The sequence below is a fragment of the Cottoperca gobio genome, chromosome 2 (assembly GCF_900634415.1).
Source record: "Cottoperca gobio chromosome 2, fCotGob3.1, whole genome shotgun sequence".
Lineage (NCBI taxonomy): Eukaryota > Metazoa > Chordata > Actinopteri > Perciformes > Bovichtidae > Cottoperca > Cottoperca gobio.
In genome coordinates, this window is record NC_041356.1 from 7373810 (window position 1) to 7389178 (window position 15369).

Below are 15369 nucleotides of genomic sequence, written 5' to 3' on the forward strand. Positions count from 1 at the left end.
GAAACACAGACACTCATTTCTAGTTTGGATAGCGAGTTCCATATTTGGGGCCGGTCCAGGTTGGTAAAATATCTGGATTGCAAAGACATAACACATCTCTTATCACAACTCATTTGTTAGTAGCAAATTATTAAGATTATTATACAAAACATCCAGATAGCAGACTAAGAAACTTTGCTAAAATGCCCAACTTAAACTGAGCAGATAAGTAATGGATTCTAAGGCTGTCCTCGAAGAAAGAAATTCTTGGTCAGATTATTTTCGAGATGAATTGATTAATCGTTTGGTCTTTAAATGTCAGAAAATAGTGAAAAATGTCCAAAGTGATGTCTGCAAAATGTCTTGTTTTGTCCAAAATCCAAAGACATTCATTTGAATGTGATGTGATGTGAATGTGAACAGAGAAAAGCAGGAAATCTGCATATCTGAACAAAGAAACGTGCAAAAGCATCACTTTAAAAATGCTATTTTTTTACCAGAGATGTGCTCAGAAGTTTCTTGGAAATAAGTCTTTAATCAAATTACTAAAAGACAAACAAAAACATTTATTGACTAAAACCAAAACGACCAATAACTCGACTAATCGAGGGGAGCCGTGACCGATTCACATTAGTAGAAGGCTTTCAAAACCTTCCGCTACTCGTTTCTGATCCCATTAGTAACGCTTTGCTTAGATGTGTGTGTTGGGGATCGCACCCCGCACTCATACTCACTGTGCGAAGGTCTTGTCCTGGAGCGGCGTGTCGTTGATTTGGACGATAGACTCATCCGGCTGGAAGAGATTCTCTTTCTTGGAGCGACTGTTTTCCTCGATGCCTTTAATGTGCAGGCCCAGGGTCCTAGCAACACACACACACACACACACACACACAGTAAATATGAATTCATGGAGGTAAACACAGATATGATTACATGCCAACGCTTGTGCATTTCTATAAGTCAACATTGCCATCTGCCTTTCCTTATGAATGTCTGATTACATGTGGTAGGGGGAGAGTGTGTATTTGCACAATATGGGAGTGTGTGTGTTTGTGTTTGTGTTTGTGTGTGTGTGTGTGTGTGTGTGTGTGTGTGTGTGTGTGTGTGTGTGTGTGTGTACTTACCGTCCACTGAGAGAGGAGCAGTATGGGATCACATGGATACCCAGGGGTGCCCAGTTACCTGGAAACTCCACAGCCCTCGTCAGGTTGCTGTCAACAAAACACACACATCTTAAAAGATTGAAAGTGAGGGTGTAAATAAGGTATTGCATGCAATCATAAAAACACTGATACAGTAATACACAGCTACACACACACACACACACACACACACACACACACACACACACACACACACACACACACACACACACACACACTCCAAACCTTTCCATTTGCAAGCTCTTCAAAATAAATTAGCATTTTTCCTCAGGGCTACACTGATAGGGATACAGATGAGCTTACAGGTACTCCTGCCAAACGTCAGAAAGAACATGTGTGTGTGTGGGTGGGTGCTTGGGACGCAGGTGGCTACTTCAGCCTTTATCTACCTGCTTCTCAACCACCCAATCTAGCCGGTGGACAAAAGAAGAGAGCCGGAGATAAAAGAGAAGGACAGATAGAGGAGCAGATAGAGATGAAACAGAATGAGCATCTCTAATAATCTGTGCCGAGCCCTGAACTGTGGCTTTTAGCAGCAGATAAACAAGGACAATGCAGCTAAAAGATAAAGAGGAAGAGGGCTTTAGATACCGGGTGGCTCAGAGAGGGGGACCTGCATGATGGGAGCATGGTAGAGGAAGATCACAGCAGAGCAACGGAACATTTCCAACTTGAAGTCGGAGAAATCCTGTTCTTAGTCATATTTGCAGTTTTCGTTGCATCAAGTCTGCTTCGTAGTTGTTCCTCTTTGTACAGCTTTACAGTCTTATCTGGTGACATTTTTACTTTTAACAATAATGACAACAAAGATTTTATGCACAAAGCTATTCAGCTAAAATGCATGTTTTGGTTAGAAGAAGTAGGAAGATTGAAGCATTGACTGAATGGTACTAATTTGCATTTACAATAAGTTATGGCCAATTATTTTCAAACAGGAAATGATGTATCTTTGAGGTAACCCAAAAGAGGCCAAGAACATAAAAGGTTCTGTTTTCTCCAAAGTTTCCCCGCAGAGCTTTAACAAAGCTACAATGCAACAAAAAAAAGAAGAGATGAGGTGTCTACGTGTTAAAAAAAAGAAGTAAGTCTGAGAAGAAAGGCAGTGAAGTTCAAGGTTTATGTGCTTCTTGCACGTACACAAGCCCAAGGACTTGCCAGGATCATTATAACACACTCCTCTGTCTCTGTCACCCCGCTCTCGTTAACCTCTGCCACGGTCACACACACACACTGTACACACACATCCCGCACACACGTCCAATTTGCATTCTTATTGCTACATCTATTGCATACTCACAAACACCATCACTCACATTCCTCTCAATTGAATTCACAAATACACACATGCATCACATTTACATCTATTAGAGAACACAGTTACGTCTAAACAACACACGTGCACCAGCCATGAAGTGCACACACACACACACACACACACAGACACACACACACGCTGTTTAAATTTAATTTCAGTGATGATAAACAATCAAGACACACACACACACACACACACACACCACACAAACAAACGGCGGCACAAACAAGCTCATCAGAGATGCCGTGGCTTGTTAGTGCCGCACTCTAATATGCAGAATAGCTCCGCTCACCCATTTTAGCATCCCGCTGACACAAACACAAACACAGTCATGTCACTGGGGGGAGAGAGGGGGAGAAAGGAGAGGGACAGTGGGACGGATGAAACGTGCACCGAGGAGTGAGACAGATGGAGCTCCCGCTCTTGGTTGACTTCCTCTACATCAACGGAGGCCGAGTGCCCAACACACTTGCGGCCGGGACTCACTGAAAATGTGCCCTCGCTCGCTCACCGTGCTTTTTTTAGCCGCCAACCATCTGTTACCAAGGCGAACTATCTGTGAGAGTCATGCCTCCATTGTATCCCAGTGCTGTCAGGACTCCGCTGCACTTTAAAATGCTGAAAAATCACCATCTGTCACCGCAGCGTAGTCTCTTCCTGAGCGCCCGTGATTCTCACCGGAGTTCTTCTTTAATAGAACGATTTTCTAATCGGGAAAATCACTCGGCTGCAGAATTATCTTTTTTACTTTTGTCCCGGGCTTGCCGGGGTGAAGGGTTGTGATGAAAGGGGTTAACAGTTGCCATGGTTGCTGCGTGACTGACAGCCTGTAGAAATGAAGATAAAACTCCCATCATGCCAGAGGTCTGCAGGTGACGTGGCCAGAAACAAAAAAGGTGGAGGTTGCCATGGTGAGATGTCTGCGCTCAAATACAGTACGCTCATTCACCTGTACACACACACACACACACACACACACACACACACACACACACACACACACACACACACACACACACACACACACACACACACACACACACACACACACACACACACACACACACACACACACACACACACACACACACACACACACACGTGAACCGTTGCACTAACACCTGTAACGGATTATACAGCATGTGCATAAAGATTTGGTTCATGTTGAAGCATTCAGACACAAAATGCAGTTCTATGAATTCCAAAGTTGTCAGATACGATTATTCATTACAGATCGTCAAACTAAGCAGTAACATCCGTTGTTTGTGCTTTACCTGACCGCAAAGCTTTTAGCATAACGACCCATAAATAACAAGCAAATCAATCAATGGAGTGCAGCGACAAACCTTCTCACTTCATAGGGTCAAAGGTCAACACCCGGGATATCGTCACATTACAACAGTATCATACTGAATAATTAAGACGGGCGAATATAATTGTACTTCAGGAGCGCGGGACGGAACTAAACTTGAGGTTTGTTATGCAAATGTTGCACGGGATCACTGCATTAGGTTATATACTGTACGTGTGCGCCTCGCTCTCACGGTGGGCGGAACACCGGCGTCCCCGCGGGACCGACTGAGATTGATGAACCTAAAAAAAGCCCAACATATTAATCAATAATGCAAATCATTAGGTGCAGCCCTACTACTTTACATGGTAATGTTCCTGACCTTGCCTCGTGAGGACCGAAAAGCTAGAAGAGCAACGCTTTTGGAAAGTGAATTTTGGGATGTATTTACATCCTTCGACACTTTTTTGGATTCTGTTGTTTTAGTGTCTACGTCCTAACGTAAAGCACTTTCAACCCTGTGTATGAAATCTGCCTCACAAGCAGCGCTGGTGAGTAACTAGTTACATGTGACGGAGTATGTGGTTATATGTTATATGGTAATTAAATGACCATATAAATATAAATGTAATCAGTTACTGAACATTTTTATTTAAATTACAGTTATCAATCACTTCAGGACTTTTCAGCCCAGATTAGAACATTTGTTAGAAAAGTGATGTAAGTTACATCCCTTTGATGAAGTAATTAAAATATTTAAATTACCTACATGTTTAACTGGATAACTAGATATCTGTAATCTATTACATTACAAAAGTATCCAAGTAACTTGCCTTGTTGTCATTTCAACTTTTACAATAAGTGTAAGCAGGAACTTCCCTCCAACCCCTGTTCAAAACTCACCTCTGCTCCTCCACATACAGATTATAGCCCACCACCACGTATTGGGACACACACACACACACACACACACGCACACACACACACACCAACTGTTTAATCCAGTGTCAGGCTGTCAAACAAAGACAGGAAGGATAATCCCAGACTCCAACACGGCAGCGTACACAGCTACAGTATGATCTGTCTGCTGCCATTAGGACATCCAGAAACACACCAGCACACACACACACGCACACTCTTACCTGAAGTTAACTTGGCTCATCTTGGCGGGGGGGTGGTCTGTTTGCAGCCGGTCCAAAGCTCCTTTCAGTACATGGTTGATTTCCTGTTTAAAAAAGAAAAACACAAACAAACCCATTCAGTCAACATGATACAGCTAAAGTGACACATTAAGAGTGTCTACGTTTACACACACACACACACACACACACACACTAAACAAACAGGGAATACGAGGAGGCCCGTCGCCAATTAGCAAAACAATCTAACGCCGCCATCAATCACCTTTGCAGACAGCGAAGAGAGAACGACCGCGGGACGCTGAGCTCCCGACCGCACGCCGCTGTCCTTGCTTCACTCTATGTACATTTCTATCTGTCTAACTCTCCCTCCCCCTCCCTCCATCCCTGCCCCATGGTCAGGCAGGGCTCTATTTTTAAGTCGGCGAAATCAACAACCCCCAGGGAAAACGAATACAAAAAAAAAAAAGGATGAGGGAGAAATGTAGGAAGACAAGAGAGAAAACGGCGTCGTCAAACTGTTGCGGGACGCTCTAACACGCCAAGGAGTGGGGGAGAGCAATTGCCCCAAATCGTTAAAGACAAGAAGGGTGCAATTAGGTCCTTCTGCCTTGTCACTTTCATTGTGTCACCAGTACTAATGGCTGAAAAGCTCCCGCCCACCAACCCGCTCCTTAGCAACCCCCCGACCACCACACCCAATTCTCCGGTGGACCCCTCCGTCACACAGCGAGTAAATCCATGCTTTAAAAACACACATACGTCTCCTGCAAATATCACCTACACACATCGACGCCGCAGAGCTGCAAACATGAGAATGGTGTATTTATGAGCACGCCTTTACAAATAGTGACCCACTTATCTGGGCAGTGCGAGATTACCCCACAATGGAGCGCATGTGTGTGCGGGGGCAGAAAGACGAGCTGGAGGCTCCATTGTTGCTGTGCATCTTCCCGCAACGCCATTAGCTCCCACAGACAGGCTTCTCCTCCTTTAGTACACACACACACACACACACACACACATGCTGATCGCAGAGCAAGGTACTGGCACACAGCCTTTTAGGAACACAAGGCTGGCACGTGTACACACTCATCAAAAACACACTTGCACATCCAGTTTTACAGGAACTACGCTCACGTGGTAGCATAAAAGGGTATGTCTGCTTGACTACATCTACAGTGTTGCATAACATATTGCCACACACACACACACACACAGATGTGATTACTGTGCTTCACTTGCTCTAACGTCTACATACATTTCCCGATAAACTACACATTTCAAAATGTAAATGCACTAAAACTCTACTACAACCCCCAGCTCTACCAGACCCCGTCTGTGCTGTGACACTTTAACTTCTTGAACTGACAATAACGTCTTAAAACTCCTTTTAACACTTTAAACAGCTTTAAAACTGCAGTTTTCTTTTGGCGGAAGTGAGCACATGTAAATTCGGTTTTGTATAATCGGTTCTTTTCCCCACCGAGTGATTACAATGAGGCAGGCTTTGTGGTCCCAGGATGAACACTCCACATAGTGTGAAAGCTGTCTGAGCACAACTAACAGGTTGTCTGCTCTGTTATTGTGTTGCTCACTGCCATCCGTGTTTCAGTTTTACTTCTAGGTGCCGTTTGTAGTTTGAGGTATGTGCGAATGACGGGGCTGTGTGCAGACGTATGAGCGATGAGGTGTTTGTGTGCGAGTGTGTTAGTGTGTGTTTGTCAGACGGGTGAGTAATGATGTGTGTGTTTCTTTCGTGTATTTCCTCTGGGTGCCGTAGTCGCCTGCTACACGTCAGGCGCTTGAGAAATAGCGTGTGTGTAAGAAAGTGTTTGTATGTATGCACACACTGCAGGATCACAGCTTCAGCGTGCTCGCCAGTGCTCCTTGACCTTCATCACATCCATTACATCAACTGACTGCCGTGGTCACATTCTTTCACCTACGAGAAAACCCCCAAGGGACGGACACACAGATACACTCGGCGTCCAGCCGCGAGCAACGAGAGACACACACACTGTACGGAAAAACAGCTGAATTTAGTTTATCTCGACTAGGGTGTCAGCTCTTTACATTACGGCGGTGTAACATATTAAAGGCCGACTTTCTGCTGTGTTAACATGTATTGCATCACTGCACCTCGAGGTGTTCAAAATCCGCCAAAAATATGGGAGACAGAGCGAGAGGGAAAGAGCGCATGAAGGAACATAACGAGGATTAGAAAAAAGGAGAGTGATGGAGGTAAGAAGAGTAAAAAAAACTGAATTGACTATACCGCTGTTAGCAGGCAACATTAAACGTCTCGTTTATTAGCTTCCAACATGGCAGGAAGTCCCAATCAATTAAAGGGCCGACTGCATGTTTAGCACGACTCAGCCTTTTGCAGGTTTCATTAGCTTGTCTGATAAAGACAGGAGCGCTAAGAGCACTGTGTGCAAAGACTACGTGGGAATTGAAGACGGAGAGAAGAGGGCAAACCTTGGCCTTCACCATAGTAGGCAGGAAAATCAATTAAAGGGGCAGGGCGCATATTTATCACTGTATCAGCCTTAATTACACTTTATCTAGTTTTCAATACCTCCTCCAAGACACAGAGGGACACAAGTGTGTGTGTTACTTGTAAGTGTGTGCGTTTATGAGTAAGTGAGCGTGTGTAGATAAGGGGGAGGGGGAGCAGTACAGTGGATGAAGTGATAGCGTATTGATCAATGGAAGTCCATCAGGCCCAGGACTCAATATGCCCAAGAGCTGTGACGGCCTCCTAGCCCTTCACACACACGCAAACACACACACACACACACACACATACACACACACACACACACACTACAAGTCCTCTTTGTTCTCAGAAAACATCATATGCTGTGTCCCTACTTTATTCACCATATAATAAAGCAGAACTGCACTTAAAAAACATTGTAAATAGACAGAAACAATAACATACCCACATCTGCTAGTGAGTGAAATAACTGTCTGAGTTTAAATGAGCCTGTGGAGGCATGAAGCAGGGCTGCATCTGTCAGCACAGAGATGTAGTTTCTGTAAACAGTTATAAGGACATGTTAAATCTTCTGTAATGAGCCTTTCCACTCTGGTTTGTTTGAATGGTACGAGGTCTGAAATACGGGCTTTGTCATTGTGTTTACTCGCAGCCCGCGTTCTGCTTAGTCACCGCTGTGTCGAGCACGGCAGGAAACAACAGGACTGCCTGAGTTCCCCTCTCACACACGCGTACCACTGTTACCTCACACAGCCTCTGTCCTGCCCACACCCCCCAACACACACACACGCACACAGGGACGAGAAAAGGCAGCACACAGAGTCCTCCTTAATGGCAGCCTGTTTGGAAAAGAAGGAAGAGCACTTTGAAAAGCCGACCCTTTGCAAAGTGCAGCCCCGGGGTGCAGAGCCGGACCACAAGAGGAATATTCACTGGGGAGTTCCGTCTTTACACACGAGAGGAATAATGAGTAGTGGGATATGTTCATCTCTCCCGTTATTTATTTACTTTCTTTGTATATTTTTCATATCTTTGCATCGTCTCTTGCTTTGGTTAAAACATGCTTTGAAACAGCAGGAGTTTATCTGCTGGAAATTGAATGCTTTGTCCCATTTTTTGCTGACACACTACACTACTCTTTCTTTGTTCTTTAAAAAGCTATTAAATAGCGTCGGAAATCGAAGATTTCGTCAAATAACAAAGACTGGAGTACAATTTATCTACTAGGCTGATTTGCATTATTAGCAACTAATCAAACCACCGTAGTTTCTAAAAAGCCACAATATAAAACAGCTTTTAAAGTTGCTTCCTTTGATAGTATGCTTACCGGTTCAGGAGACCTGTTGCTATGGTTATCAGGTGGGGGCATGGCTCTCATCTCATGGCGCGGGACCAATGCAGAGTCACTGCTGCTCCTCACCAACAGAGGAGTGTCTGGGGGGGGGGGGGGGGGGGGGAGAAAGATACAGCAAGTGAATGCTGGAGTCAGTCAGTTGTTCCCTTGCATGACACTTTAATGTATTTTCTTTGACACACTGTTGCAAAGCAACCATATCGGTTTTGATTTCTCAAACTCCGGAGGTGAGAGAAGAAGAATCAAGAGTTTTTTTCTGTCTTTTGGCAACTCTCATACCGAGCAGCTGGCCTGAATCTTGTTGAAATGAGCATGAGGGAGACTCAGAGGGTAAGACAGACCCCGAGGCTCTCTGTGCTCTCCAACAGCATTTGACACCAAAGCACTCAAAAACAGAAAATGTAGGATTGTCTGTTGGGACCTGAAAAACGAAAACAGACTCCCGATTGAGCAAAGCTAATAGAAAAGGACATGAATAACATCTAATACAAACAAACCCGTCCCTGTATGGTGTATGTGTATCGTAATGAATTTCAGGACGACTCACAAACCCTTAGAGTGGACCGACAACCACCCAACGCTTTCAGCAATACACCCAAGACCCGCACCAACAGTGTACATTGTCATATGACTAGCTGTTCCCGGAACACACACACACACACACACACAGTCACACGCACACACACACTTGCCCAAAGGAGCTGGGAGAGGGAGCGGTAACATGGGCAGGTCTGAAGCCACAACAAAATAATTCAAAAGGAATCTAAATTGGACCTTTCTGCTGCCTCTTGCTTTTCATATCCACCCCCCCAAAGGGAGCAGACTGTTATTTGTGGATGTAAACCCGTAGCTTGGTGTTTTCCAAATTTGACTCGACAGAGGAGAAAATAAAGACAGGGGAGAGTAAAAAGAAAAAAAAGGTGCGAGACAAACAAAAAGGGAAGCGGGGAGATAGTGACATCGAAGGAGGGAGAAAACCTCGAAAACGGAGACACACAGAAAGGGGAGGCAAACAAAATTCTCTTCTTTCCTGTAATCAATCTCTCTTTGTCGGGTCAGTGACAGGGTCCTGGTCTAACGTGGTCAGAATAGAGAGAGCAGAGGAGGAGAGCAAGTAGGGAAGAAGGAGCGGGCAGGGGTCTCAGTGTGCGAGTGTGTGTGCGTTTGTAGGGTTTGTGATTGCAGACAGATGAGAAATGGTCATTCCAACCATCCCAGACACACGAGCAAACATCCTTTATTTGCTCAAACGATCTCCACATGTTGTGTTCAGGTTCGTCTGACTACTAATCTTTAATGATTAGCATAAATGATTAGTTATCCGTCTGCTTGTGTTTCACACTTTCAGTGGAAAGTCACAATGCTGACTCGCTATCACTATGTGAGGGAACGCAAAGGTGTCGAAAAGCACAAAATATCAGGGCTCAAGTCTTTACTGAGGAAATCAACCCAATCCGGTCTAATCTGATTTAGAAAGCAGACATCATGCAGAAACTACACAGAGAACAATATGATTTGTAACGGTGAAATGTGCTTTGATTTAACACAGAAACCAAAATAATAAAAAGGTATCTTCTCAGAGCATCAAAAGGCATCAGAAAAATACATTAAATACATAAAACAGCGCTCCAACTCCATCTGATTATCTATTAATCGTGTGTGTATTTAAAATAGGTCAAACACGGCAGGGTTCCTTTAAATGTTATTAAGCTTTCCTTTGAATCATCTCTTAGGATGCTATGGAGGTTTGTGTGACAACTTTTTACTTTCACTCAACACAACCTCAGGAAGCACTATTTCTACGTCTTTACATTTCCCGGACCAACACATGTGACGGTTTATAAGTTCGGAGGGGAACACATATAGAAAGCAGTAAAACTTAATGGACGGTTCTTTGCTCTTCGTAGCCACCTGTCTGGAACATTCACAGGACGTGGATGCAGATAAGAACACACACACACACATGTACACAGCATGTATCAGGTTTTAACACCCACATGTGTTTTAAACCGGTCTGCTTTCCCACAATATGGGGATAAAAGTTGACACTTATCTTACATAGTGATGAATTGCACAACGTTAAAATCAGACAAGGACAATAGGTACATTAAGTACCTTCACTACAGCTGGACTAAATAACAGCACCTGGATCCTGTAGATTTCACAGATACTGAATGATGGACTGTATTGGTCTGTAGGTTTCAGAATAAGCTCGACAAATAATCGCCTCAAATTGTGACACCACAATGTCAACGATGCAACTTTGTGACGTGACCAAGGCCGCGCCATGGTCACAGTCAGAGTCCATTACCCAGCGGTCGACCCAATAAATCCTCCATTCATCCATCGGAGTCAAATCCGAGTCCATCAATCCTCCCACCACTTAGAGCCCCAGGAGCCCGGCCATGTGAAGGAACCTGAGGGTCACTAGCTTTGATCTCTGACCTACGTTGACCTCCGCAGGGTCAAGAGGTGTCACAGAGGGTCAGATATATTGATGAGTGACAGTTTTAACTCCCTTAGGTCAGCCACTGTTTGGACGGTTATAAACAAGATTGGCTCAGAGCCATTACTAATTAAAGGTGACTGGGTTAGTGTGCGTTAATACTTTCTTACATGCCTGACAAGTAGGACAATGTACCCATCTGCACCCGCAACCAACTGCACTACTGATGTACAGTATTATATCCATGACCACAGTATTCATTATACATCTCTGGGATGTTTATTTAGAGGAATGCGATGATATTTAACATTTTGGTACTGTACTTCTTGTAGTTCTATTTTTTTACACAACACGAGTGTATCTGACATACTAGAAATGTCCTACTAAGATTAGCTCTCGTGAAACTGAGTACGAAGGCTTTAAGGTCAAAGCTACTCATGAAAACCTGTGTGGTAGCAGCCTGTCAATCACAAGGTGGCCACATCCTTAAGCATACACTACTTTATCGTCTGCTTTACTCTAAATGGGAACATCATTTTCTAAATAAACATCATGCTGTATTAAAGAAGACTTGGAACTAGAGATTGAGATCATAAACTCATTAAGAAAATGTTTAGAAGGTAATAAATCAAGTGAGAAGTTGGATCATTTTCTCATAGACTTCCATATAATCTCTTTTTTGTAACCAGTGGATTCGCCCCCTGCTGGATGTTATAAAGAACTACATTTTAAAAGGCACTTTACTTTCACTTTTTAGGTACAGAAATTAATTTTTTGACACTTTGATGATACATTATTAAATCTAAAAGCACTATTTGACCAAGTTGTTTCGGATCTAAAACAGGTCTTGCCTTTGATAAAATGATAATTATTCAAATCAAAACCCCTCTGTGGAAGTTATGTAGAGAGACTTGGTCTTAAAGCAGCAGTGTGGCATCTGTAGCTCTCAGAAGCCGAACATTATTCATGCCCTGTGTGCATTGTGAGCAGAATTTTTTGTTTATTTTAAGATCACAGACATTTTCTGACTTTAACATGCAGTCTCCTGCCAAAAGGGTGGAGAGGAGGTGGAAGCACTATAACTTTGGATGTATTTTAGGTTTGCTAATTTGACGCTGACTGTACAGCCACAACCACAAGGTACCCTGCAACTTTAAATACACGTCACCCACCAAACTCATCTCAACGACCACTTCAAGGCCAGAGAATATAGATGGTAACACATCGAAACACACACACAAGCTATGTTCCTCCCTTATCTTTCCGTAGAGACTCGTGTTATTGGAGAGACCCTGAAGAGGCCTTGTGAACTTCCACTTCTGTGTTTATCCTCCTCTGACTCTCCGCCTGTTTACGCTGTTTATGCAATTCTGGGAACACTGAGGTTTATTTTAAGACTTTCCTCTTGTTTTCAGTTGTGTGAACGTTCGGCGGTTCACTGCCGGAGCCAGGATGAAAACAAGGATGCATCATGTTTCTTTCTGACTGTGTGAGACTGTGTGTATGTGTGTATGGGTACACATGTTAATCAGTGTAAGTGCCTTTGTTTGCCTTCGAGTTTGCATGAGCAAGCATGCGTGTATGGAGTCTGTGTACTTTTTATATTTATATTTGTCTGCGTGCGTGCGTGCGTGCGTGCATGCGCGTGTGTGTGTGTGTTCATGCCACAGGCCAGGGTGGTCTTGTTTCTCTGCCAATCGATAGAGCAGCCCGGCTCAGGCTGCTCATGGGATGATGCGATAAGGAGTCTCTTCCTAGAAGTGTGCGTGTGTGTGTGTACGTGTGCGTGTGTCCGTGTAGCAGCGGATCAATGCAGGTCTAATCATCCCACTGGGGCAGTGTGAAGACCAATCACCCTGTTCAAACAAGCAGTCCAACCTGCCACACAAACACTTTGATGCCTGACTGATTACCGAATTACGTCGTGTCTTGTCCACCACCACTCACTGCGATTACACGCACACTATAACCAGATTATTGGGAGTAATCAGATTAAGGTGATACTGTGATTTAAGCATTCACATGATTTGCAGTGACCTATTTTCCCCCCAGTTTACATGATTTGTTGATAAATGTCTGGAAGGATGTTGTCGACTACATGACGCATCTTATGATCCCAAAGCTGCGAGTCTCACTGAGTTAAGTGTAATACAGCCATCAGGCTGCGTTGACTCTAATGATGACTTTAATTTGACTGATAACCCAGTTAAAGTGTTTACATACTGTATACATGACAGCCTGCAGGACTTTCACCCCCTTTGTTTAGAGGCTTATAGAAAAGTCACGACTCGTCTTAGCTTGACATGCCATACATTGTCATGAAAGGTTAGGCATGCCAGTTATACTCTACATAAAAGTGTCTAAAGGTTTCCAATCACATATGAATGGAGGAGAAGCTACAGAGTCAAAACGCAGTCAAAGCCATTTGCAATTAAAACGTTATTCTACATCCACTTTTCTGCTTGACATTTCTAGTCTATACCGTCCCATTTAGTCTGTGCCTCCCTTCTTATATGTTACGTTACCCTCAAATTAGTTGTGGGTCTGTGTAACATTGTGTGACGGTTCTGTAATGTGTTGAATTTCATGCATATGGATAAGCTCAGGGCTCATTTCCCCAAAGCTTCTACCAGCAAAGAGTGCTTCCAACAACATGTGACTACTATATATATATATATATATATATATATATATATATATATATATATATATATATATATTTATTTATTATTGTTATTATGACTTTTAACGTTTTATTTGCTGTTGTTACAGGTTGTGGTCAGTAACCACCATACATTTGAATACAAATAGTTATTAAAAAAATTAATATATATATATATATATATATATATATATATATATATACACACACACACACACACATTTCTACATTTAAAACATATTGAAATCTACCAGGTTTGACTAGCTTCATCCCTTTGTCAAAGTCTCCAAAACTGATGTTATTACGAACAGTCTGCATACTAAATGTGATGCAACACCCAGTTAACAACTGATCTTGTTACAGCAAAAGGGAGCGCAAACACACACACACACAAACACACACACTCTCTTGAAATCTTCCCAGCAGTGGATGGGTGATGGGTTTTTCGGCTGTTTAACTTGCATGCTGGGGTTCTTTTGTCAAATTGTGTGTGATTGTGTGTGATTGTGTGTGTGTGTGTGTGTGTGTGTGTGTGTGTGTGTGTGTGTGTGTCTCCAGATGACAAAAGCGGCCTTATTGCATGAGTCTGGCTCTGTATGAGGGGCGTCACAGGGTCACATCATAACTAAGTTAGTCAGGGTTCAACAGGGCTGCAGAGCAGGTTGGGGGTTGGAGGCAGGAAGAGGTCCCACTGGGTTACAGACAGGATGGGGGGCTGGAATTAGTCCATTCATGCTCGGCTGGACTCTGGGCATGCTAACAGGCTACAGTGCTAATCTAGTTAGAGCTGGAAGCCATGCAGAGACGGGGCGGAATGGGAGGGGACAGAGAAGGTGTCGGGTGGGGGTGGAGGGCGATGGGTCAGGGTCTAGAGGGCCGGGTGGTGGGCTGGGTGGCAGGTGGTTGAAGCTGAATAGTAGAGTGTGGAGTGGAGAGGGGGCAGATTATGGGGCAGAGGGCAGAGGGATGGCAAAGGGCAGGTGTGTGTATGGTGGAGTCACACTGTTTGACAGATGGAGAGAGGGTGTCCCAGTGATTAGACAGACCCATCCCGGCTCATTGAATCCTTTATCTTGTGCTGGTGGCATTCGAGAATCAATGCAAGGCACTGAAATAGAAAAAATCATGCTCTACTGTAGATTATTTACAGTAAAATGAATTCATAGCCAGAACAAAATGCCGCCCAGACAGCAGACATTTCCCCAGAGGCTTCTGACTGACTTGTCTCGTGATGATGTTTCCCTCAGGAGATGCACCGTGACCCAGTACCTTGTTCAATTTATTTCCTGAATGCAGTTCCTTGCTTATTTAAAAGCTGTATTTTTTACAACATCCCTATTTGTCAAAGTGTCATTCTCACTTATCTTCCAGTATCTGCATTATGGAGGTGACCTTGCTCAACTCACTGAACCGCCAACAAACCTCAGAAGTGTTTTGCCTGTTTTTTCTGAGCCGACCCTAACCCCGAAGTCACAATTTCCCCGCAGGACAGTGCAGTACTTTGTTACTTCAAGTAC

At 43.7% G+C, this 15369-nt stretch overlaps 1 protein-coding gene across 1 annotated transcript in view; it reads right to left on the minus strand.

Moving 5' to 3' along the window:
• pard3ba (par-3 family cell polarity regulator beta a) overlaps nucleotides 1-15369 on the minus strand; it is a 142496-nt gene that overhangs the window by 101605 nt on the left and 25522 nt on the right. The window contains exons 4-7 of the mRNA XM_029449327.1: nucleotides 8718-8824; nucleotides 4891-4973; nucleotides 1104-1190; nucleotides 714-839 (exon numbers count right to left, since the gene is read on the minus strand). Coding sequence (XP_029305187.1) covers nucleotides 714-839; nucleotides 1104-1190; nucleotides 4891-4973; nucleotides 8718-8824 — 403 coding nt within the window. The remainder of the gene's footprint in view (nucleotides 1-713; nucleotides 840-1103; nucleotides 1191-4890; nucleotides 4974-8717; nucleotides 8825-15369) is intronic.